Source organism: Neolamprologus brichardi, chromosome 16, assembly GCF_056152115.1.
Source record: "Neolamprologus brichardi isolate AB-2024 chromosome 16, ASM5615211v1, whole genome shotgun sequence".
Lineage (NCBI taxonomy): Eukaryota > Metazoa > Chordata > Actinopteri > Cichliformes > Cichlidae > Neolamprologus > Neolamprologus brichardi.
This window is the reverse complement of record NC_142119.1, coordinates 26,744,958-26,771,451: the sequence shown is the minus strand read 5'-3', so window position 1 is coordinate 26,771,451 and position 26,494 is coordinate 26,744,958. Positions and strand designations below refer to the sequence as shown.

The window sequence follows — 26,494 nt, the reverse complement described above, 5'->3', positions numbered from 1 at the left end:
TACTGTATGTAATTTGACAGTCACTGTAAAACACCCACGGCTCATTATCACCAATCAAAGGGCTATCACAGATGTGCTGAAGGTACCGTAGGTATGTAAGGTGAGGGTGTTTATTAGACAGCAGCATGTGACTCCTGGTAACACCATCTTACAAGCACTGTGCTTACTCTCAACTGGAGAAGTGAAAGTATCACATGACAAGGAAAAAAACAAAACACAAAAGAGGCGCTCAGACCACAATGATGGGTTTCCTTCGTCCTGAGTGACGTAACTAGAGCAACAGAGGGTGTGTTTTTGGTTTGGAGAACAAAGGAAACAAAAAGCACCCACATTCAGCAATAAACAAGATATTCATGTATTCCCTGAAAATTTATTCATGTGTTCTTTTACAGTTTCTCTCTCTGGTTTTCAGTTCATATCCCTTTCATTTGTATCTTCAATTTCTGTAATTTAACACTGAACCCCTGGTCTTTTTAGTTTCTTGTCAAACTATATCAGTCAACCAAGCACAGTCCATCACTGGCCGGTCCATTTGGGATCAGAGGTCCTACAAAGCACCTCCTCTGCCTCCTGTGAGCGTTTCAGCTCCAACAGCAAAGCCACACAAACCGCCTGTGACCACAGGCTGTTAACAACTACATTAACGTGAGAGAGCCGAGCTCTGCGATGAAGGCAGCTGATGAAGAGCCGGTGGAGAGAAAGCCATGCTGCTGAGAAGCATTTTGGTGGGAAAACAGGAGAAACTACAACGAGTGAGACTGAAGGGCTGAGATGCAGATATGAAGCGGAGGAGGAAATGTAATGGGATGTGATAATGAGCGGTAGATTTCAGTTTAGGCAGGATTGCCATGGGACCCACAAACAAACACGCACGTCGTATCAGCTTTGCTGCGCCTCGAATGCCTGTGTTCACGCACTGGCAAACATTTCTATTCTGCATTTTTCTCCTGAACCAGGCTGGGCGTAAAAGACTGCAGGTCAGAGTTTCCCGTCAGTGGCTGAGGAGAGGTCGAGAGCACTGCGCGGGCAGCTGGACACGAATGAATGACTCTTTTCTGATTGTCCGGAGAAACACAGTGTCACGTGGATTAAAGACAGCCCTCTTCCTCTTCTCCCCTTTTTCTTAAAATACCAAGAAATAAATTAACAAACTGACAATACCAATTTAAGGTAAGCAAAGGGGAAACGGCAGCAAAAAAGCAAACTTAATTTAAGAGTAGAACACCTTTTTATATGTATATTTAGCAATAAATCTTCCAACTATAACTTTAAAGTCTCTAAAGCGATAGACACTTCAGATACTGCCTTCATTCCGAAATAAAACAGAATGCACAAGGATAAAAAACTAACAGACAATTCCTGCTGTGTTGTACAGCACAGTGGCCTGCAAGCTTTCTGTCACTGATGGCAGTTTAAAGCAAGTGGCTTGATGAAAGATCTCTTTTGGCAGTCAATATCCAAACAAGGGTAAACCAATTAAAATCTGACTCTACCGCTAAAACACATCACTTTTTCTAACGTCGTAAACAAACCCGTGACATCCAAAAAGCAGCCAGTAGCTGAAAAGGATTTAAGACCAAGTCAAAACCTCAAAACAGCTCCGAATGCTGGCATCCCCAACCAACAGAATATGGAAACTGAAAGGTCCTTTCATTCGGCGTAGTCTGCCTAAATAGTCCGTGAATTCAGAAGTACCACTTCTCTGTAGCATTTGTGCTAATTAATTATTCCAACTAATCTTGATGCCCAATGCTGAACACTTACTTTATATTAGAATGGATACTTTAGTGAATCTGATGATGGGAGAGGCTAACCCAAGCAGGACGCTGGGTTTGGGGTAAACTTTGCAAACTCATTCTTCAACAGGAAAACATCGCTGTAAGAAATGCACCATTTCTTTCAGCATCTCTGTGGCAAAGTCATTATTTAGAGCCACCTGTTTTCCTGTCAGACTGAAAGCATCCAAAGGGACATCTTGAATAAGCAGTGACACATTTGAGGTCTCAGTCAGCATACACTGGATAAGCACAAGAAGACTACAGTCTACAGTCTTCAGGTATCCTCAACTTATTTGTGTTACCTTATTATCCATGAATAAACCAGAGGCAGTCATCTGCTAATATCTCCTGTTTGCTTGCATTCAAGCTTGAACCCAGTGCCCTTTCTCAGCTCCTCCTTTCCCAAGTCCAAAATGAACTGCAGTAGAAGATGCAGACTGAAGTCAATGGTTACTTAATGTTTGTTGAATGTAACCAAGCTGTCTGCTGCTGGTTTGGAGCTGTCTGCCACGAGAAAAAAGAAAGCCTCTCAATTTCAGCCTTTAAATATCCGAGGGTGGCCATGTTCATTTGAAAAGCTAATATTTACTGCACCCACCTGTACGAGCTAAGGAACCGTGTCTGCACACAGGCGTGCATACTAATACGCACACGCAAGCGGTGCAGTCGAAGGAATTTTAACCTCTGAGAGAGCAGGCAGACAGAGGGGTGAGAAAGAGGGTATTCAACCCGTGCCAAAAGTTTGCATTGCTCCTAAAGATGACCCTATGATCATCAACCATTCTAGAGGAATCCTTTCACAGGTTCTCTGTTCTCCTCTGTTCTGATCTGTGCTTTCAGTTCTACCTTCAGATTTTAAAACCTTTGTGTCTGGAGCAAAGACTCAGCTTGCTATCGGCACATATCATTTGGTTGCAAGTAAGATTAAAATAGAAGCAGCAGAGCTGCACCAATTGACTGTTTAATCTATTTGTCAACTAATATAAAATTAATCATCCATCCAAATTAATCTATTGCTAACATTGCACTAACTGATTAATTTGTACCCAAAAATGTCAAAAGTGAGACATTGATGTTTTTTTCCCCCTCAAGTTAAGTTAAGGTGATTAACTCCACCTTACATAAGAAACAGGGCTACATGAGACTACAGCTTCTGTCAATGCAAATGGGCAAAGACTCTGAAATTGAACTCATTTTAATGGAGGCAAAAAAAGGGAAGTTAGACAAGGTGTCAACATCAGTCTGGGAAAAGTTTCAACAGGAATGACACGAGATTAACAAAAAACACAACCCGAAACACAGGCTACATTTATCAAATAATTCAGGTGCTTCTGGGAGATATTGTCTATAAAATTTAGACACACAACTAAAACAAGCTAGACATAGCTACAGCAGGGGCTGATCTATGCAGCGTTTTTACTTTGATAAAAGTAGATTCTATAAGAGCTTAGAAATTCACATGTGCAAGTATTAAAAAACAGTTAACATGCAAAACGGCCCCATGCTGTTAAAAAAAGGCAGTTTAATGCAACATAATCTAGAAGTAACCATATCTGATACCGTGTGTGACTTTATAAATATAAACTGCAAGTGAGGTGGATGACAAAGATTCTAAATTATATCATGATAGTTCAAGAAAACTTGCCATGATATTTCCGACATTATAGGAAAAAAATAAATGAATAAATAACAAATTGTGTGTTTGGAATTTGCTTGCAGGCAGCAGCATTCATAAATGTAAGTAAATGAAGGGCATTTTCAGTCCTTCTTTTCCAGTAAGTTTCTGTCACTGATGACACACTCGTTAATCTGAAGTGTGAATTTACTGCAAAAGTAAATCAGCATTATATATCCTTTTTCCATTAGTAGCTACTCAGGTCAACTCTACTGGGTTTTGGTTGGTGGTATACCTGCTGCTCGGTGTGTGTGTGGGGTTTTTTTTCAGAATCTGGGACCACAGTGTTGTTTTTGTGTAGAAATTTCCCTCTTTGCTGGATTCCAAAAATGGGGTTTTTGAGACGCTGTCAATGTAAAAACATCTATCGTTTCATTTTACACGATCGTTTGTTTCGTGGTGTTGCAAAATAAACTGTTTACGGCAATATTTTTTCACCGTTTTGATGGACACTGTAGTGGCTATATTAATTTCTTAAAGTTCTCTCTATCTCTTATGTTTAATATAACCACACTAAGGACGGACAAGTGCCTGTTTTTATGCGTCGTCGTTAGCAACAACGACGGTAAAACCATCGCGTGTCCGCTTGTTTATTTTCCACATAAACCTTTCAGAATAAAGCTCAAGATCCTGTTGAGGACCTTTCAAAATAAACCGATTCACGTAAAATACTATGCAGAGTGTTTACGGATGAGAAGCAAAAAATAGCCATCAGGTGCTAAAATATAAACCTTAGACTCAAACGTTAGAACAAGCTTTTCCCCGCAGCACACCGTGTAATAAATACTCAGAAAGAAAACGGCGGCCGTTACAACTTATGTCTAAAAATGTATAGTTTCATGCATCGGGTAAAACACTCAACACCAGGTACACGACACAGAGCTGGAAACACTTCAAGCAAGTCGAGCTGCCCGAGATTCACTGAACTTTCAGAAAATATTTGTGATTTATATCATTATCGGGACGATAGATGTCTTATATCGGGATATGAGATTTTGGTCATATCGCACAGCCCTATTCTAACATACCTCTTAAAAAAATAAAATAAAAATATGCCAGTCTTGCAACTACCAGACCCTGTAGTTGCACACAAGAATACACAGGGCACACATGTCAGGCACCCATATGGGTGGGCAAATTCATTATGAAATCATAAAAAAAGCATGCCAATCTTGCTACTATGAGGTCTCTTAAGACACAGCAGTCAAGGTAATATTTTACCAACATCATATTTTACTGGGCCCAAAAGCAAAACCTGCACAGCTTACAACAGAGTGAAATGCCCTTTTGCAGCAAAGGAAGTAGTGTGAAATTACTGCTTAATGATAATGTTAAAGTGCTCAGCAGCAGCTCATAATGGACCAGAACGTTATCGTTGTATCATCAGCGCTCAGAGATTTAGGAAGTAAATTTCCTCATGTCGGGCACCGATGTCCAAATTTTTCAAGATAGCCTGTGAAGACATCTTAGGGACAGGTGTGTGAGCCTGTTTTGCATCATGGTGATTCACAACCATGTTTATAATCACAAACTAGAGAATGATCACTTGGATGGAGCCAACAGAGACAAATCCAGGTTTTTAGAACCTAGTGATAGGTATTGACCAAAAGCTAATTTAGGAAAAAATTATGGCATTAAAAAATGCAGCATTGTAGCCATTGGTTACTAGTATGCAACCTCATTTGACCATGACGCGTGGCATTATTTAGAGAAGAGAAAAAAATTATTATTGATTTCTTCTACTTATTTATGAAAGCATCCTACAGAGTTTTAAGTTAAAGTTCACTTTGCAAACTTTAACACTAAACAATTTGTCCAAGGGGAACCATGATGTGACGTGCTGCAACAACCCCAGCACCTTGCATGTTTTGTTTTTCCATGTATTACAGCCCTGTAACCAACTGCTTATAGCATTTCTTTTCTACTGTGTAACTACATCAGTCATTTCCATCTAGCATTTGCTCTTCCTGTCCTATGGACTGCAACAAGTGACCGCTCCAGCCACACTTTGTCAACGTATTAGTTTACTTTTGAGTCACACATGTATCAAGTGGTGAAAAACATGCAGTGTTTCCACATTTAGCAGAAATAGTTTTCTTGCATGTTTTGCAAAGTACAGTGCTGATTCTAAGTTGCTGAGTAGTTCACTTTTTAAATACTAAATCACCACTGGAGGCTCTTGCCCTCAGACATGCTTGGGCTTCCCTCGTTGTTTGAGTCACTGAATCTAAATGCATGGTATTCCTATATCATTGATACTGTGATATGACACTTTTATATTGTGTAAACTGACATGACAGGTACGGACCTAACTGTATGTCAGAAGAAATATTTCATATGAAACAAATTTTCTTTATGTTCCTAACACATGTGCTTTTCAAAATGTCCTCCACGCTCACTCAGCATGCACAGTGCAGATTTCCATTTATCATAATCTCAGTGTACTTTGTTCCTAACCCCCAAAAATCAAACTCACTTATGTCATTAGAAACACACTACAACACAATAAGTTTTGCTTTTTTTCCCCCAAAGTGTCTTTTGGAATTTCGTCTGAGGGGGAAACCTTTTTTCCTTCCTTTTTTCCCCTCTACACAGAAACTCACGAGTGAATAATTAAACATTTCCTTCTCTGCTAAAGGATTCTTTCTAATGAGCCTTGTTTACCTTTCTCACCCTGTTCTGTGTGGAGGCCCAGGCTGTCAGAGACGCCTCACAAGGCATGCTGTCCTGCGCCCAGCAGGGTGGCTCGCTCTGGACAAATAAAAAGGCATCTTAAATAGTCTTTTAGTCCAGAGCACGCTGCCTCACAAAACGCACACAAACACCTCTGCACACTCACTCAATCACTGCTACTGCAGTCCTCACATAATTGTTTGCAACATTCACCTGAATGATAAATGTGTTGGGAGTTTTTTTCTCCATTTAACTGTCATTCCCCTCTTTCCAGCATCCATTTAGCTGTCAACACCGGCTGATTGTCAGTGCAAACATGTCATATTACAAAGTCCTCACCACTGTTTCACAACAGCTTAGGAACATATTTACTGCTTAGTGCTTAAGGAGATAATCTCTTCTCTGAGATAAGATAAACAATATTGCCGAACCTATTTTCTGTCAGAAAACAGAAAACAACTGTCTAACAAAACAGTTCAGTTGCTAACAAAAGGCTCTATTAGCAACTGACGGCCATGCTTGAGGATATAACGCACACGCACACAGGAAGTTCACAGCATCTAGAAACAGCTTGACGGAAGACTTCATATTTTCACACGAGTGATGGCTTCACAAAATGAAAGATGATCTGGTCTCCATCACATCAGCTGTACTATGCAGATAAAATAGGAAATGAAAAACTCTGCGGTCGTAAATCACACTGGAGGCATGTGATTACGCACCTATTACATGCTCATGTTACTAATGCAGTGATATATATACTGTGCAGGCAACACTAATGTCTCAGTTTCTTTTATGTATGGTAGTGCAGTGCTGAGTGCAGCATAATGTGATCAGCGAACAATCAGCTGCATTTACAGCTGCCAGCGCATGTATGTGAGTGGATGTTGCTCTTACATCTTCAGTCTGGACTGATTTTACGGTAAATGCAAGCCTGCACTGACAGTTTTCATTTACGCCGAGTCTAGTGGTGAAACAGTATATGGCTCAGTTTGGGTGGGTTGGTCAAAAAGCCCAGTGGTCCTTAGACACCAACTGCAGCGGATTCATCTAATCTGAATTAACCCACTTTCTGGTTTTGACCCTTAAGCTCCTAAACGCCCTGAAATCTCAGAGAAGGCACAACAAGTCAACAATATTTGGGACACCCTTCAGAGTGGAAGACGTCCCCCCGCTTCTCCTTTCAAACTCTGTTGGCACTCCCACAGTGGCCCACTCTCTGCTGCTGGATTAAGACGCTGCTCAGACCATTTCTGTTTAGTGCTCCTAAGCGCTTCTCTAAGTCCCATCCAATTGTTGTGGAGCAGAGATAACAGGATTTGTATGAGAGTGGTGTCTATACGTTGTTACCGTCCTCTAGCCACAAAGATTTGTTCCTGCTTTTCCACCCACAAGGACAAACAGACTCTAAAGCAAAACATAAACAGGACATCACACAAACCTATGACGCTGTTCGACAAAATTTTTCCATTTCTGCACGCTGGTTTGAGTTTGTATATTGGGTTGTGTGAGCTCTGTCAGGACACATCTAAGAGCACGGAACAAATATAATACATTGGAGATCATGGCTGTACAAGGCAATTTGAAAAAGAAATGTGGCATTGAGTTTTCTGACTCAGCAATCTTCCAATTATTTTCCAGAAATTCTGAGAAGAATGTGCAATTTTGCAGTCATTGGAGAGGTAAGGAATAAGCAGTGACAGTGCAAAATATGGGATTTATCAACATCTACAAAAAACAACTGCACAAACAAATGTATGGTGAATATATCTATTCTTGGGTTTTAAACTCCTATAAGGACATTCATGTTTTTGATACATATCAAGTAATTATTAACTCTATCCAGCAAATTTCTTGGGAAGAAATTTCCTGGAATCATTTCAGAATCATTTCCTAATTTCTTAGGAAATGATTCTGAATTAATGACTATTTAATAATATCTGAGTTGAAATGGTTTATGGTTGGGCACTGGTGCAGCGGTGGTTCATTTTCTTCTTTCTTAGTAGAGGAGGCGCTTGCTGCTTGTTCAGTGTCATTTCACTTAAGTCTGTTCATAGAATTGAAGCTAACCATGAAAAGAACGATACTGCAATGACTTTAGTTTGCAATTTACAAACCATTATCAGATGTCAGGACTGAAGCACAATATAACCATGACCAATAGACAATCAGCTAAACCACTGCCTGCAAAAATCAAAGGAGGGCAAAAAGCCCTCTATCTTTTGCTTTCCATATTAGTTATAGATAATCAGTACCCTACAGTCTCATACAGTTAAAAATAGGTTCAAAGATGCATTTTATATCTAAGTGTTTTTGGAGACATGCAGCCCTGAAAATGAGGCATAACTTGCCACTGTAATTTACTCTTAAAATGGACTGATTATGCTCATTTTTACCTCTATGTTTTAATCCCAGGACTCCACTAAAGTAGTTCTAAATTATTTACAGTTTGAAAAATAAATCCTTTTTTGACCTTATATAGAGCCTAACAACCTGTCGATCACAGATCATTACCAACAGTTAGACCTGCCCCATCTCGTCAAATCCAACTGAGATGGCAATGGCAGAAATCCTCTTTTTAAAATTTCAAAAACGTATGGGCAATATCACAGTAGCTACATATACTTTTGATACCATCTATGAAGAGAATACAGCAAAAAACCCTGTAAAAGATATACATTTACCACATACCAAGGCTGTACTTGTGCATTCTAATTTAGAAAAAGCAAGCAAATTCAACTGAACTTCACAATGGGAAAAAGCTCATTTTAAGACATCCTAATAAACCCCTAAAAGGCTGCACAGCATTTTCAAGCATAACGGAAGAAACATTTTCTGGGTGAGCCATTTTGTTCACAGAGTCACAGATCTAGTGGTGCCTGACACGACCATATAAGCAGCTGATGTCAACCTAGCCCAAAAACAGGGAACAGGAAAAGAAGAAGTAGAAGAAAAAAAATTTGAAAACTAAGCGTTTACAGCAGTCTGCAACCTAATGGGGATTACTTGTACGCAGGCTTGAAACTTTGGCCGTATTAAATATAAGCATCCATCATTTCCAGTTATGGCAAAAACTGAGGACTGTTCAGTGGTGGGCAGATAATGTACTGTCAGAGCTTGTTCAGTGAAAACTGCTTGGCTAGATAAAAACGTCATTGTAAGCAATGAGAAGACCAAACCAGTGAGCTGAAAGGCACTGAAATGCTCTATACGCCTGAGGAAAATTGCAGGGTCAAGTTAGATTTCGATCAGTTTATGACTACAAGACACTTCTTTGACAACACACATGTCCCACACCTACATGGACAGGTTTCACAGGGTAAAAACACAGTCATATTGTAAAGAAATAAAATGCTTGCTGTTTTTTTGACTAAACTGTCAGTGCGCCCCAGGGCAGCTGTGGCTACAACGTAGCTTGCCATTGCCAGTGTGTGAATTTTTTTTTTTTTTTTTTTAACGTATAGTGACATATCAAATATATTGAAGGGTGTTACAGTCAACGTCTTCTGCACATGCAGCTTCACTTAATGGTGTTTATCCCTCCAGTATATCCCATGATCATCAGGTAGAAAACAGGCAGTTAGTCTCCCCTTTTCCATTGTTCCCTAACTACATATTTTTCACACTGATGCTGCAGAGTGAACAAAGCTGCTGCTCCACGGTAGTGCTAACCACCTCATCTCGGTATGTAGCACTCAGGTGCCTGCTTCAGTTCCCCTCCCAGACCTCGTGGGGCGAGAACTCATCAGAATGCAGCAGGCTTACCTGCCTGCCCGTTTCTCTTCACGCATTAGTTTTCACCATGGCACAGAGGCGGGGAGGCACAGGCCGAGAGGCATGCAGGTAGGCGCATGCGGCTCAGATGGAAGCCACAGCCTTCCTGTTGACATTTGTCTGTTCTTTGCTGTCGACGCTCACTCGGCTGGTTAATAGAAAGATGTAAATAAGGCAACACTGCGTGTTGTTCCTCGTCATTTACATGTACGTAGGGACATTTCAAGATTAACTGCTGAACCAAGCAGTGACTCTGGGTTATATAATGAGATAATTACAAATGATTCAACAGATTTCAGTGATTCAGGTCAAACACAGCGTTCATGTCTGAGGCCCTATTGTAGTGAAAGCTGGCAGTCTAAAGTCATTAATAACTTTTCTGCCTGTACAATACAGGTAAGCTTGAAGATAAGCAGACTGCAGTTTGACTACAATAAAAGAAAAAAGAAAAAAAATAAATGAATGTTTACAATACCACCGGTTCACCTCTTGTTATGCCAAAAGTTATTTGCACAGTGTTGCAGATATAAAAATCATTTTCAGCTCTCAGGTGTAATCATCACAAATTAATTTTATTTTTTTTTAGTCAGAGCTACAATGCCACAGGGTGCCCAGCTGACACAAAACGCATTTTCTCCCGTCATGCCTGCTAAGCCAATGAAATGAGTATTTTTAAAAAAATGTTTCATTTGCTCATAACTGTAGCATAATCCATTTCTATGACAATGACAACCGTTTGCACCTTAAATCAAACACATTTTTTTTTATTTTATTTTTATTATTATTACTATATAAACACTTGTTTTGCTAAATTTATTTTTGAGCAGGTAGGAAACTGACAAATGGCAATAACATGTCAGAGTTGTTTTAGGCCTTAAAATCTATTCTCTTAAGAGCTTAATAAATAAAAAATAATATAAAAATGATGCATTCTAAACAAGGCATAACTACTAGTTTGGTGTACAAATATTGAACAGTGTAATCAAATTTTTAAATTTCACAATTGGAAAAAAAAACCACAGCAAAGTGACTGTTGGTCAGACAAAACTTTGATCTGTGAGTTTCACTATTTACTGTGCAGGGTGTGGGCCAGCACACAGGCTCGACTTAAAATGTCCCTCCGCATTAGGGAAATAGACATATTTACGACATTTCTTTAGCACATAAGCTACAACTTTAACTAAATTCATTATATTAGCCTACAAGCACTTTTTCAAATTTAAGTCATATTGCTGATATATTACACTTATTTTAAGGTTCTACTGTGAATTATCAGGATTAATTATCTTTATTTATTCTAATACAGGTAGAGATGTATGTATGTCCCTGCAGTGTAGAGCCAATAAATGTGTGTCACACATTTATTTTGAAAGGGAAAGAAAGAGTCTATTTTGGACACTTTAAGTGAAAAAAAAAACGTGAAAAAAGCAGGCATGCACAACAAGGAAGAGGAAAGATCCAAGAAGAGATTACAAGTTTTTTAGACTAATGTAGCAAATTTAGGAGGAAAAAAAGGGGAAAAAAATGTCTATTTTTCCCATCAAGGAGAATACCCTTTCAATAACAATAAAGAGAAATATGATGTCAATAAAATAACATGTAATAACTAATCTTACCATTAACCTCCTAGAACCTGGTGTCCACATATGTGGACATCACATTTTGAGACGTCTAGACCAAAATACTTAATTTTTCTCTACAAGAGCCTGATATCCACTTACGAGGACATTATACTGCCACTGTTCTATCAAAATTTGAAACAAATGTCCTCATACGTGGATCTCATTTTTCACAAAAACAAAACGTAAGTAAAAAAAAAAAAAAAAAAAAAGATCTGGTAACTCTTTGTTTTTACATTCTTTAGGCCCCAATCAACCCAAATAGCAACGAAAAATTAAAAATGCATGCCATGAAAGAGGTCGGGTCTTAGGAAGTTAAGGCTTCAGCAGGCATGTTGCCAAGACTCTGATTACGTATTGGCTAGAGTAACTTGAACCAGGCCTTGTAATTACAGAAGTTTTCATAATTAAAGCTTCTATTGATAACACGCAGACAAATGTTTGTGTTAAAATGATGGAAACATAACTAATCTATCACTGTTACTGTGTGATTTTGTGTGTGGTGAAGACCAATATAGGTCATCCATTCACTTAAACACAGAAATTCAAAGTGTAATTAAATACCTTCTTATTCAAATGATTATTGTCATATAGAAGAAAGAGGAAGAGTGGGAGAAAGAAAGAGGCTGTCGGGTGAGCTACACTAACTGGTATCAACAGAGAGCGAGAGAGACAGCAGCGCACTGCGCTGTAAATTCATTAACTTCTCTCAAGAGAAACCGCCTAAGCTTTTAAGGAGAAAATACAACAGGCACAAATTTTCAGCTAACTCCCGTCTTTTCTATTGTTCGAGGTTTTTCTACTTTCAATAGAAAAGGTAGCTATCTGCTGCACTAAGTGACTTCATCCTCACTCTAGCCCATTACATGTTTTTTTCCTGCAGAGGCAGAACCTGACGTAATATCCCTACTGTTTAAAAATAATAATAACGTGAAAGTCTAAATATAAATACAAGAAAAACCACATCCATTAATTACAGGTGACCTACTTCTTAACAACTCTCGAAATAAAATGTTTTGTTGTGTTTTTCCACTGAGGCTTCTGGTGTAAAAAAAATCTCAAACAGTATGAGAAAACCATCCAGGCTCAGTGTACCTAAAAACCCCTGAAGCCCTAGAACATCAAGTTCAAGTCAGGAGGTATGGGATCCACATCAGTACACAATGCATTTATAAAAAAAAATTTAAAAAAAAAAACAAAAAAAAAAACACAAAGAAAGTTTCTTCGTCTCTTGAACAACAACTGCTCTTAATCGTGACATGCATGCTCCAAACAAATAGGTATCTGTCAGCGTGACATAGGCCGTTTATGCTTTCAGAAAGGAAAACAAATTCATATTTATTTTAACTACTTCAAATAAAAGCTGATGAAAAAAAATTCTCAGTTGCTTGTTGTTAAAGGTGGGGCCCTAACCCCTTAGATCCACCTAAAATACTGCTGTAGAGCCTCGGCAACATAGAAACACACCAGGAAAACAGTCAACAACATCCTGGCAACCACAGATCACTAAGGAAAAATGTTTATTCCCTGAGCACTTGAAAACGTACGCTGCACACCGGAAACAGAGAATGGTCACCTTCTGTAATACATTTCAAAGGGTGCAAAATTTTGAAAGAGTAGATACCTGATTTCCTGTGTGTGAGACACTTTTCACACTTTCACTACCACTCAGCGCATAGTCGATGAGTGGCTGCCAGCAACCACTCGCACACCAATCTGCGAATACGCATTCGTCCCTAGCGGCCACAGGTTGCCAGGCCTGCCTGACTGAGGCCAGCAGACAAACTACAAAGATTAACAGCACTGGTGTAAGGGACTGTTTACAAAGCACAACACTAAAAACAAACACATTCAGGTATAAATTCACTCACATACAGTGGGGTTTTTTCCCCTCACCAAAAGCATTTTACACATTTGTGATATCCTGCCGATGGTACTGCCATACAATGTGTAAATGTGCTTCCAAGCCTTTTTTTAAATTTAAACTATTAAATTTCAATGTACAATAATGGGACTAGACAGAATTGGAGGAAAAAATTATTTACAGTAGATGTCTATTAGAAAGTGCAGTAACTAAATTTAAGGAAAAGCCTCCATTCTTATTTCCTTCAATGCAATGTGCAAGCACAATGGAGGACCCCTACATTCTGGTGATACTCCAGGAGACGTTATTACTGAATTTAATAAATGTAATACGTATGTATCAACTTTTTTAAATAAATGGTAAACTTACCCTGAATGAATATACATTTGGAGAAAAAAATGTGCCTTTAATCTGACTTTTTTTAACCACTGACCTTAAGTGCACTAATAATACAACCCTTTTTGTTTTTAAGATAACACAAACAAATGTTGTGCTAACATTTAAAAAGAAAAAAAAAAAAAACACATGTAAAAACAGCCTACCAGATTTAAATGAACTCAAGGCCTCTGAACCATGCTTTGAACACAAAGACTTCCCGCGCAGCCGCCATCTTAGCTTCCATTGATTTTCCTTAAATACTTATCTCAGATAACTTTCATTTCAATGGTCACCAGGAAATGGAAACTGTATGTTTAGTAACACTAGGAAAAATATGATAAAGAAAGCCTAAAACTCTTTATCCACGTCGCCTCAAAATACCGTTTTAAAAAGCTTATTTGTTTTTTTTTAAAAAAACCGGAAGCTCGACCACCCTTTGTCTGGGAATTAGTGCCACGTATCTCTTCTGTAATGTCTCTGGGTGAATAAAGAAGTTTAAATTATTTAAACAAAAAAGTTAAAAGACCTGTTTTAACTGACCAGGCTTTACATAAAACGTTCAGCCGATATCTGCTGACTTACATTCACTAATTACTGTAAGCTAAACCATTCATAGTTAACGAGGTAAACACAATATAGACTAGCGCTCTTTTCTTGCTAATGTGCGTTACGCTACCTTTTTTTCCTCATGCTGAGAGAAGCTGTTATTTCTTGTTTGTGCTCACAATTTTCCACGTAGAAACCTAGCAACAACAAACGTTGGGGGTCTAAAGAGCTTCTAGACACGACTGCGAGGTCGCTACCAAGCGCTGGCCAATGAGGAATGTTTGAGTCCGTCCCACATCATTTCCGGTTTCACACACACTCTCTATTCCCACTTTCGTATCAAATTCCTACTGTAATGAGTAATAAAGGAGAAAACATCCAGAAAACATAACATAAACAGCTGCTCTTAAGGGAATAGTATTCTATTAGTCCTCCCAAATTAATACATATAAATCTAATTTTCAAACTGTTGTTATACTTGAATGTGATGGTAGGGACTGCAGGATTCCCATGTGAAATTAAAAAAAAAAAAAGAAGTAAAATAAGGTCTTAAAATCTCTTCTATTTTGTGTTTATATATTAGCATTACGAGCTTACAAAGGTTTATGGCTCAAACGAGGAGCCACCTATTTACCTGTATTTTACAAATCCAAATTATTATAACATAAGATAATCAGTAAAAAAAGATGTACATTTTTTTTCCTCAAAAACTTCTAGAATCTAGAATTATATTTATTTCTAAAGTTAAATACTGGACACAGACTTCTGCTGCACTGAAAAGTAATTTCTCTGTGCTAATTAAAAAAAAAAGTTAATTGTGTAAATTGCATGGCTGCCAAACTTGCTGTGATTTCACAGATCACGCTCACGGGAATGAGTGTTACACTCATAACTAAGCGTATAGGCTAATTCACGAGGGACGTGGAGCATTATGTGTAATCCTGTTCAAAAAGTCATTTCTGGTAATCACGCAAAATGCAGAAAACATTCAATCAGCTGCAATTACAGCATTTACATTTTAATGCGTTGGGGCTCAAACCACTTCCCTCACCACTGAGCCACAAGCAACAGAACAAAAAGGGAGGGGGGGGGGGGGGGGGGGGGGAGGAAGAATAATAAACAGAAAGATAATTCAAGAGTGCTCCTCATGTGCTGTCCTGTCCTGTGCACATCAAATGCCTGCCGGCTCCTCCAGAAACCGAGGACCCTTCTGAGTCCCCGTCACAAAGCACAAAGTCAGCACAGTCAGTGACAGACATACAGCCAGACCACGGGGACACACACGCACATCCAAAACACATTAATGTACAGTGTAGCGGACTAGTTTGTCTACTCCTCTCTACATGCACACACTGATGCATTTCCTGTGTCTGCCTCTCACACACCTCAGTGCCTACAGCTACTGACAGGTGGATACCAGCTCATACTGCGGCGGTGCAGTGTGTGGGTCCGCTGCTAGCTGCTCCTCATGGCTGCTTCTGTTGCTTTATGTTGAGTTGTGCAGCTTGTTCCTGAGGTCTCATCCTTTAATCTGCCAACCATAAGGTATTATACCGTAGCTGGAAGGCTCAGCGCGTCTGCCATAGGTGTAGGTCCCAGGATCAATAACACATGCACACCACTCAACATTACGCAAGCCCTCAAACTGTTCCTGCTTTCTGTCTGCTGCTCTCTCTACTGTCTGTCTCTCAACGTCTCCGGCTTACTTCTCCCTCCAGCTCCCTCTGGAGAGCAAGCTTTACTTGTTCACACACACTTGAATGCACTGCCCCCACCTCCCCCACCTCCATCTGCAGGGAAGTTCCTAACAGAGAGCGAAAATACGCACGGTAACTAGCAGGAGGTGAGTGAAGATTCATCCTCTGGGAAACAGAAACCCTGCACGTCTGGTCAATGAGCAACATCTTTCAAAACACCCCTGCCAGTCGCAGCTGCCGTCACTGTGGAGTCCTTAATCTCCAAACATCGGCACAACGCAGCTTTTGGAAAGAGCGTGTTCTCAAACACCGGGGTTAGGAAATCACAGCCAAATTTGGGGAAATATTTGTTAACGATGCCTCGGTCGCCATGTTTATTTTAAAATTTGGTGGGTTAACTTTATTTTAAGCTTACTTTGTATATTTATACAGGTTTACACCTATTCTTTTGCAGTCTTCCTTCTCACCTTTATTCCAGTTTAGACAAATTAAAGAAGAAACACCTGACCTTTAATCCTGCAGTATTTAAGTGTTTATTTAAAAAGCCGCAAATATCGGAAATAATAATTCATTTAAGAGTTGGACAGAAATAAAAGCAGTTAAACATTAATTAATCAATAAATATTTAGCTGATTGTTGAAACATTTATTTTAACACCTCAGCGCTTTTAATAAATGCAAAGTCCCAGCAGTGTTAGGAATGCAAGAAAAACAAAAATAATAATAAAATAACAAGCACACATTAAAAGTAAATTCCTTTGCTTGCATTTGACAAGAGCAAACTTAAAGTAAACTTTCCACGAATGTGACACCTTTTTAAAAATAACAATGCTAGTGAAGAATAAGAAAAAGATCCAGTGACAGGTAGGAACAGTAGGATATTAAATGAGCTGCTGACTTGCAGCAATTTTACATAACTGGGTAAAATGCAGTAACGGTGATAAACCATCAGGAGATTAAGAAGGAGGTGGGATTATGTACAGTACATAGGACGCACTCGTGCAGGCCGGGGGACGCTAGTGCGTGCCGGTTTAAGGTTAAAATAACGTGAACAGGCCGCTCTATTTAGAAGAAGGAGTGTGTGGAGGGGCAGCAGCGTGAAGGAGACAGAGGCGCTCATCAACCCCTCTGTTTTCCTCACTGTCCTCTACAGGGAAAAAAGAGCAGCTTTTAAGGTTTATGGCCATCCGGCTCCACGAGGGGGTGGAGTCAAATGGATTAGAGCCTCCGATACATTAATTACATTATAGTGCTCCTCCCAAAACCTTAGATCATCTTGTGTCACGTGACTCACAAGTGGCTGAAGTGGCATTATCCCTGTCAGACTTTAATCCTGCGGCTAAAATGGCTCCAAATCCTGATCTGCTCTGTGAAATGAGGTGGGGGGCTCGACAGGAAGCGTACAGGAAATAGAAAGGATTCAGAGCTACGTGTGCTTCAGCGCGAGAAGCAGTTGATTTGGGTGAGGAAGGAGGAGTTTGGCAGATGCCTGCACACTGTGTGGGAATGTAGTATATAGACTAATTCAATTATGGAAGCTGCTGACAGGGATACCGGCCCTGATCGATAACCAATAAATACTTGAGTAAATATCCTAGGATGACATCGATACCTCGGGTTAGGAAGCCGATCTGCACAACAGCGGGTAGCGGGTGGAAATGCCTATTTGCGTGGATAGCATTTAAAGTGAGACAGAGAAGGCGAGAGAGAGTTATTGGCGATTGTGAAAAAGCCTGAGGGAAAGGTTTGTTGTTCTAGTCTCTTATATATGGGACTAGAAGGAGCTCAGTGGAGTCTAAACGTCTGCCAAGCTGCAGCAACTCTTCAACGCGCATGAAGTTGCGGCCCGAGTAACAGTTTATGTTTCTTTACTGTTTGCTTTCCAGGTTTGATTATGTAACAAACTGCTACAACTTGCAAACACAGCAACACAAAAACAGGATATATTGTATACAAGGGTCAGACTTCTGCCAAATCTAATGTGCAGTTTTACTTAAAGACAATCACAGGCTGAAAATAACCCCCTTTAAAGATCTGCATTTCTTAGATCCACCTGAGTTGCAACCAAAATATTAATAACAATGACAGGCAAGCAGGATGTCAAAGTCCACTCATTTAACAACTGTTTCTAGTCGCACTCGAGTTTACGCCACTCCTCCACAGAAACACCAAAACAAATCTGCAAGTATTTACAGGCCGGCTGCTTTCATCATTCCTGGCAGAAAACAAACGAGCCTGGTTCCCCTCTTTAACAAACACCCTGTCTAAGTTGAAGGGGTTATTAGGAGTGAAGGCTGTTCTGAAAAACGGGTTGCCAGTTCTTCAAGACAACCACAACAACTGCCCTGAAAAGCACCATCTCGGTGTGAAGGCCCTGGCGAATCCGAGCATGTGACAGCCACATAATGCTAATGGGATCATTCGTCATGATCAGACCTCACATCTGCAGCGGTGGATTGTATTTTACAACAACGAGCGAAAAGACGGCAAAAGCAAATAAAACTGCATTTTTTCCTCCTCAGTGGCATTTCTGTGATTTGATCAAATCAAGGTCCATCTGTGTGTGTGACTGTGTGAGAGAGAGAGAACCTGGCTTATGAATCCTACATAGGCATACGCCATCTTTAATAATGTACCATAATAAAGGAGGAAACTGTAACTGTGATACCGTAAATGCTTCACCAATGCCCGGGGTGTGTGTCTGTGTGCTTCTATCAAAGGGTACGACAATTGCGCTTGACAAAAGGAAGAACAAACACGAGTCCCTTCTAATTACACTTGTGTCATCTTCAGTGGCTCCACATCTGCACCACCACTGTCTCTTCATCAACAATCTACCCTCTGAAGCTCGTCACTCTATTTCCCTGTAATTTATCGTCCCGCAACGTTAAGCGACCGGAAACCTCCCAGCCTGGAGTCACTCCTCACACCACTTGAAACAAAACCATCTCAGTTGCCATCACTGAAATGAACTCTTGCTTCCCACCGGAGGGGCGGTGGTGGGGGGAGAAGGGAGGTTGGCAGGAACACAGAGGCATAATACACACACGCAATGACACGGCCACACATACGTCTACTGTTGTTGAAGGATCTGAATGGCGGCAACCACAACTGTACTAAGAATAAGTCGCTTGTCTCCGCTGCACTATCTGATATGGCGGCTCACATTCAGCTTACTATACATAACATACAGTTCTAAGCTATTTACACCAACTCATGCTAAGACATAGCAGGCTTCATTCTGCATTACCACTCCGTGCCAGGGGAGCAGTGGCGTCACAGCCAGCGGGAGGCAGTTGGGAGACAGTTCACGCAATCTAGGTGGCAAAGCATGCACATGTGAGAAGGAGGAGAGGAAGGAGGAGGATGCAGGGAAGACAGGCACCAAATACTGCAGTGCGAGAAGTGTGTGACAGTCCCTGGAGAGAGGAGGTGAGCTGCAGCTGGATCTTTTGGAATTTATAATTATTAAAAATAAAAATCACCTGAGCAGAAGCGTGTTAACAGAAGCGGCTCTGGTCGCACCGTGCTTAAAGGCAAAGACCCTCTTTAACTTTCCCAACACTCTGAACAAGAAGACACGCATGGCTGCCTCAGTATCAAATATTTATTAACCTGGTGGGCTGAAGATGCCCTCGTTCTTGCCTTCAGGTTCTCGGATTGTGCTCCTCAATGCACGCTTGCTTCAAGTTTAATTGGATTTGTGTGAGCGTGTGCTTCATTTAACCTGACAGGGAGAGCTCATTCATCAATCAGTGTCATAATGTTGTTTGCATGTGTGAGACAGAGGCTCTGCGTTGCTGGATGGGCAACAACGGCAGCATACATGCAAGGAGACCACGATAAACGCACACACAAATGAATCAGTCAGCTGCTAAATCACATTGCTGTTTGGCAGTTTCCTGCATGCTGTTTCACCACAACATAATTACAAATATGTGAATGTAACAATTTAAAACTCACAGGAAGGACATACAGTTGTATTCCTCGTGTACGCTATGCTACGCAGCAGCTCCTGCACCCACAGGAATCCCTTAGAATAGACTTTTTAGTTAGATGCACACAGACTGAACACTTCACAATAAATTGCTTAACTCCTCCTGAAATATATTAGCTAAGGGTCAGCAAGACGACAACTATTTACAAGCTGATACTGTTTCTTTCACATTCTGCTCACGGCTCTTTTTGAGCAGCTCTGCTGCGTCTATATGAAAATACTCTCCAGCTCTGCCTGCAAACTGCCGTTTGGTCTGACACGATCAAAAGGACTCCCTTAAGGTCCCTTGTGTTTCCATGCAAATGCGAGATTCCTGTCATTCCATTTGCTTATCGCCATATCCAGTTTTCTCATACATGTTTTTCTCATCCAAAAGCAACTGACTGGGTATTGGCGTGAACTTGGCCACTTGGCAGGGCTGCAGACGGATTTGTCCTACTCTCCAGCTCCTGCCTGTTGCTTATCACCCAACTCATCACTGGGCTCACCAAGTCAAAGTCAGGCTCAGGCATACCAGTGTAACACAACAGGCTTCACTGTATATCACAATTCACAAATGCAAAGCAGCACTGCTAACACTGACATAGCCCAAGGACACTGTAACTAAGAACCACAATTTTTAAAAGTGGCAAAAACCGAATCACAAAGACAGAATGACCATGTTTTTTTTCAATAAAAATGAATAAATCAGTCAAAGAACTGACTGACATTTTGTCTACGGCTTATTAGTTTTCATGCTGACACTAAGTCATATATGCTAAATACATAACTACAAAAACACTGGATGATTGTGTTTCTCCTCATGCTGAGCCATTCCTGCACATTTGGATTCCATCAATGCATCTTCCCTGCAAATGTTTCTCTCATTTTTACTTCCCAAACCAGTATTGCATTTTAGTCTTCAAAAGAAGACAGTTTAATGTGACTGCTTCCTGTTTAACATGCAAAGTAAAAGTAGCCGTTTGTGTAGAGTATCTGAAAACAGCATACTAAACATTTAAAGCAGTCTGATATTCACTCACTCGGCTTTAAAACTAAAATGTGATTTTAGGGATTCGTCCAGCTCTGTGTGGGTTGGGATGTTTTTGCTAAGTTTTATTTTAATGTTATGGCTGGATACAAGTGAAGGAGGTGTCTCGCATCGAGCATGGGGAAGAAGATCAAGTATCTTAAGATTTCAGATACATATAATTTGATTTCTTTTTCAAGAAGTGGGCATACATAGTTAATGTGAGAATATACATGATTTCAATGTGCTTTAACGTTTAATGTGATTTGCAACAGCTGGAAATCCTAATGATTGCGAGCAGACCACACACACCCTGCTGAGAAAGGACACAAACGGCCTCACACAGCCTCCCCATGAGCCTCAGTGACGGGGAAAGAAATGCTGCCCTCTATCAGCAGTGCTCATTTCTCCCTATAAGTATGCATGTGGGACATGCTCATCTTTGACTCGGAAGTCCTCTCTGTGGCTTCCTCTTCCATCAGACACAGTGCGAAACAGGGAAAGCACAATAGCCGGACTGTGCTCTAGGTTGTGTCGGAGGCTCAGCTCTTCGATGACCCTACTGTAGATGACTTGTTCTGATGGCGGTGGCAGTGGTAGTGATTCTGCTGCATACATATGGAAAAGGGTGGAAATGATGGCCGCGAGAGGGTTCATAAATAAGAAAGGTCACAAAAGGGCTGCGGCTGTGACATAGATGGACAGCCCATTCAGCAGTTTTCCCTGCTGCACTTGTGGAAAGAAAATGAGCACTTGAAGGTTTCAGTGAAGTGCCAGCTTTGCACAGGCATTTTTATTGAGGCACCTTACTCGGCTGTGAATTCACTGTCATATAAAATCAGCACTCTGACCACTGCGCTGCCCATATCCCAAGCCACGGATACACGCCTGGACTGCACTCTCCACTCTCCTGGGAATGGATGGAAATTACAAGATGCCCAAACTGACAGCAGTTTGTGACAAACACAATCTGTAATCTTGCAATTTTGATATCAAGAGTTATTAAAGTGATCGGCTGTAGGGTGAATCTATAAAATAAATAAATAAATAAATAAATAAAAAGCAGGAAACTTATTGTTTTGCAGCTTGCGAGGTCCTTCTATTCACCGGAGCGCTTTGGGTCTAATTTCTGAAAGTTCGAGCTCTGCTTCTTTAACTAAAGCAAAACACTCAAAACTGGTTTCCGTGGCAACGCGGAACAGTTGGACCTGAATACAGCGCGACCTGTAAACACACATGGACACACACGCGCATTCAACAGCACAATGACACAGTTTTGCTCCCACATCAAGATGCTGTAAATGTCAGAGGACTGTATCTTGTGGCATTTCTCTTCGCAGATAAATATCAAACGATGTTACTGCCGCTACATGGGGGGGGGGGGGAAAAAAAAGCTGTCTGGAAATCTGGAAGTTCCTGGAAATGAAACTGGGTTTAGAAACTTCTGAGTGGGGCGACCAGCCTAAAGCGCACTTTGTGTTCAGACTCAAATGAGTTGGATTTCTGCAAGAAAAACTCCCTAATGTTGGCAATAATATTGTTTTTCAGGGCAATAAATGCCTTCTGAATAAACACATATAGCTGCTATTTAGCTCCTAAAAGCAAGGCTTCCGGAGAACTTTCCCTCTCGTCTCACCAAATGCCACCAAAGTCTCACAAATGGTAGCACCACCACCAGATTTTGGTGCTATTGCATCTGTTTTGTGCTCTAACGTGAATAATAATATGTATCGGCTCAGAAACGTTTCAGACTCCTTTCCAGTATATTTAAGATCAAATAAGGGCGGCGGACAGTCGTTTACTGCAAAACTCCAAGCTCGCGCATGAAAACATACCAAATGGGCAAAACCTTTTCTTTTTTAAAACAACAGTTTTCATTTAAAGATATTAAAAGTCATCTTCACATGATACGATCATGCAAGTTATGTTGTTTTGTTTGTTTTTATTGCGTTTTTTGGTCTTATTTGCCAGGCGACCCTGTTGGTAAATGCTTGTGAGAAGAGGCGCCACGAATCCCTGCATAGCTTGTGTCATATGGTGCCATTGTGCAGTTAGATAGATCGTTTCGAACAATGCATTAACCATACTCGCACCGCCACATTCTGCACAATTTACTCAGTGCATCTCGTTATTGTACCTCGGCCAGTGAAATCCGCGTGTCTTTTAAGGTTCTTTCTATTTAAGCTGTCTTCCTTGCCTTCAGTGTCTCCACATTGTTTTGCAGCTACAGAGCATTTATATCGGAACAACAGCATGTGCAATCTCTTGCCATGTTACCCAATGTTAACAGTAGCCTTACAAAACAAGCCGATAAAGAAATTTTCCCCGTAGTTGCCTGCTGGGCTGTGGCTATGTCTTTAAATACCATTTCCATTCAACGTTCAACTATAATTGTGTATTTTTATTTTCCTCCACATATGTACAGCCTGCATTAAAGAAAATGAACAAACAAACAAACAAAAAAATCATCTTCAAATCAACAAAGCATCTTGTTTTATGGATGTTTGTGGTTGTTTTTGTCTCCGCAATCAGTCACCATCTCCTTGTGGAAAATGTTCATGTTTTTGCCATCAATTTGAGTCTACCTGGTAATTTTTTGCCTGTCTGCTCTTTCTTTTTTCTACCCATTTGGTTGTTTTTCCTCTCTTTGGAGCATTCAACATTTTATTCATTTATTTTAAAATTGCTGTAAGTAATGTCAATTACAGGCATCCTGGTACCAGGGCTGGATTAAACCAGGTAGGTACAATAATCATCTCTGATACTGACAGGTCAACTACCAGTCAACCAACAGGCAATCATGTATGAGAGAAATTAATTCCACTGCTACATCTCTACTTTAAAACCAAGGTAAGAGAATGAGAAAAGGGTGAAAGCCTGACAGGATTATGAAGCTCATTTGACCAGGGTAAATCTTTAGGCAGACCGTATTCCCAGCTCACAGTTTTAAGCCAGTGACACAGTGCCTCCTCTGCATGTAAGCATTTTTGGCTCTGGGCTCGCTCCATGTCAGACTCTGATTGGCTCCTTGGAAGTTTTCACCTGTTCAAAACCCATCAGAGCTCTAAAGTAGTATCAGGGTAGCAGTTTTATATGGTGATGATATGGGACAAGGACAGGATCTGCCTGTGTGAGAAATGCCACCTGCTGTCCGCCTCAGCTGCCCTCCCCTCCATGGACACCACACCCTTGTGTGCTGGCACACTGAAGGGCAGAAACACTAAACTTTACATCCGGCATGTTGCTTTTCGCTGGGATTCCCCACAGCTTCTCTGTCTCTCCTGTGTCATCCTGTGTCATGTTCAACCATTATATTCACATGGCGCGCGCACACACACACACACACACACGAGGGAAACCAGCCTGAGCAACAGAGGGATGATGTAGAAAAGGAAAGAGAGACCTAGCAGCTGTTACAACTTTCAAATGACTTCCTTAAAAAAGAACTTGGGTACAAACTGTGGCACTCATAATCATGACTTATAAAGCCATTAAGCATTCATGTTCAGCACGTTTTAGATTCCAGTATTTCATCAAACCCTGTTTAGCATAACGGCGTCCCCAAACAACCGCTCCAAACAGCCTGACATGGCAGCGCTCACACTTATCTCCAAGCAAGCGGTAAACTAGGTGACATATCTGGCATACCTGATAGACAGGTGTGCCACCGAGCACCTAGTTGATTAAAAATGCAACTTTAAGTTCAGAACTTCAACTTTTTCTATCATCTTCTACAGAAAGCCAATGACAGCATATCTTCAGGGACAAACTTACAGATTGAAATAAAATGTCTTCAGGTGTCTCAGTTCAAGGCAACTTTAAGCCTCTCGTCTTTAATCGTGAGGGTTTCATTTCCCTTTCACAACAGACTTCTTTTTCATTACACTTTTTATTTCATCGTGATAAAAATTGCAGCAGCAATCCACGATTGTGAGGTCACAAACAAAAACACAGAGCTGTCCCCTTCATCTCCCATTTAGAAGATGCTTACATAGCACCTCTCTAGTTCTTTCTCCTGCTGTCACACTCTCCTTCAGGTGAAACCATCTCCAAATAGTGACCAGTCCTGTTTTACTTCCCTTATTTCTAGCATATTTGGACGGCTTAGTCAGAGAATAAGTCATCAAGTCAGAGCAATCCTCCTCATTCCAGCCACGCCTTCCACACCTCCTCACTATGGCTCTGGAGAGTCATCTAGCCGATTATTTAAATCCTGGTTGTAATGGGTGTAATGCTACAGGAACTGTTAGTCATGCAACAGGTTGCAGTGAAATGTGAGTGGTAGCTCATTGAGAAGTGAGTTTCTACGGACACTGCTGTGATACACACGCAAGCTTCTGTTATAATAAAAAAAAAAAGAAGTAAATCTTTTTTAAAAAGGTGTTTCAAACTCTCAGGGAGCTTAAACAGCGATCCCACAGCTACAATAGACACACAATGAACTCACAATTCTCTCACATCTAATCTCGCTGCTCCCTTAAGCTATGTACTCTGTTGCACTAGCAAGCCTGTTATCACTTCAGGAGAGAAAATATACTCTTTCACTTTCATGAAAAAGTTAATAATTGCTATACAAATTTAGCAGAGTTGTAGAGGCGCTGAAATTTGAAATGCAGTAGCCTGAACATAGAAAAAATAAAAGCCCAAGGCTAATTTCTAAGAAGAAAATTGTCATTTTTTTCTCCTGTAATTGCTAATGAAGAGCAATTTCATAAGCCATAACTTTTATAACACAAGATCTCAATAGGGGATACATTTGTATGGAAGATTAAACATGTGTGGCATCTCCTCCTAAATAAAACAGATCACTCTGAGGGATCACTCCTTATGGACAGGTGAGAGGAGACAGGAGGAGGAGGAGGGTGCAGCGGATGTGGCTTTGGAGGAGAGCAATACAGTACCTCCTGATATCACTCCAGACAAAACCAGAGCCTGAATTGGAGAGCTTCCCCTTCGCCCAGGATCAACTGGGGAGTATTAATGGATTCTGAGTGGATCAACTGATGGCTATCGTATTTCTGTGTTTTGACTCAGTGTGCACAGACAACCCAACACACACATCTGCACGGGCACCAATGTGGTGCAATGCAGATGTTTACACCACGCCGTAGTATCCCATTATTAAAAAAAAAAAAAAAGAATGCACGTCTTGTAATCGGCCTGGCTTTATTAAACAACTGTTAGCTAGCTTAATACGTAGATGAAGAGCACAAAACAGCTCATTAGAAAGACAGTGGAGTGTAGCACAAGAGTTAGCACTCGGTCACAAATGTATCACATTTTCATTTAGGCATGTCGAAGGTGCCGGGAGATAATTGGAAGGAGGAAAAGTCTGTTTTTGTCACTGAACAAGCAAGTAAACAAACCTGCATAATATTACAGGAGGGCAGCTTTAATTGTGTTTACTCCGCAAGCACCACCTTCATGTGCTTACTATCACTGACTGACTATTGATCAGGCTCACAGCAAGCGCTCACATTGGTCA

At 40.6% G+C, this 26,494-nt stretch overlaps 1 protein-coding gene across 5 annotated transcripts in view; it reads right to left on the bottom strand.

Annotated features, from left to right (window-relative positions):
• Positions 1-26,494, bottom strand: part of igf2bp2a (insulin-like growth factor 2 mRNA binding protein 2a) — a 56,864-nt gene that overhangs the window by 25,464 nt on the left and 4,906 nt on the right. The window contains exon 1 of one of the 5 annotated variants that reach the window (XM_006788574.3): positions 14,438-14,573. The exons of the other annotated variants lie outside the window; for them this stretch is intronic. Within the exon in view, the coding sequence (XP_006788637.1) occupies positions 14,438-14,451 (14 nt within the window). The 5' untranslated portion in view covers positions 14,452-14,573. Of the gene's footprint in view, positions 1-14,437; positions 14,574-26,494 lie in introns of those variants that run through there. 5 annotated transcript variants of the gene reach the window in all.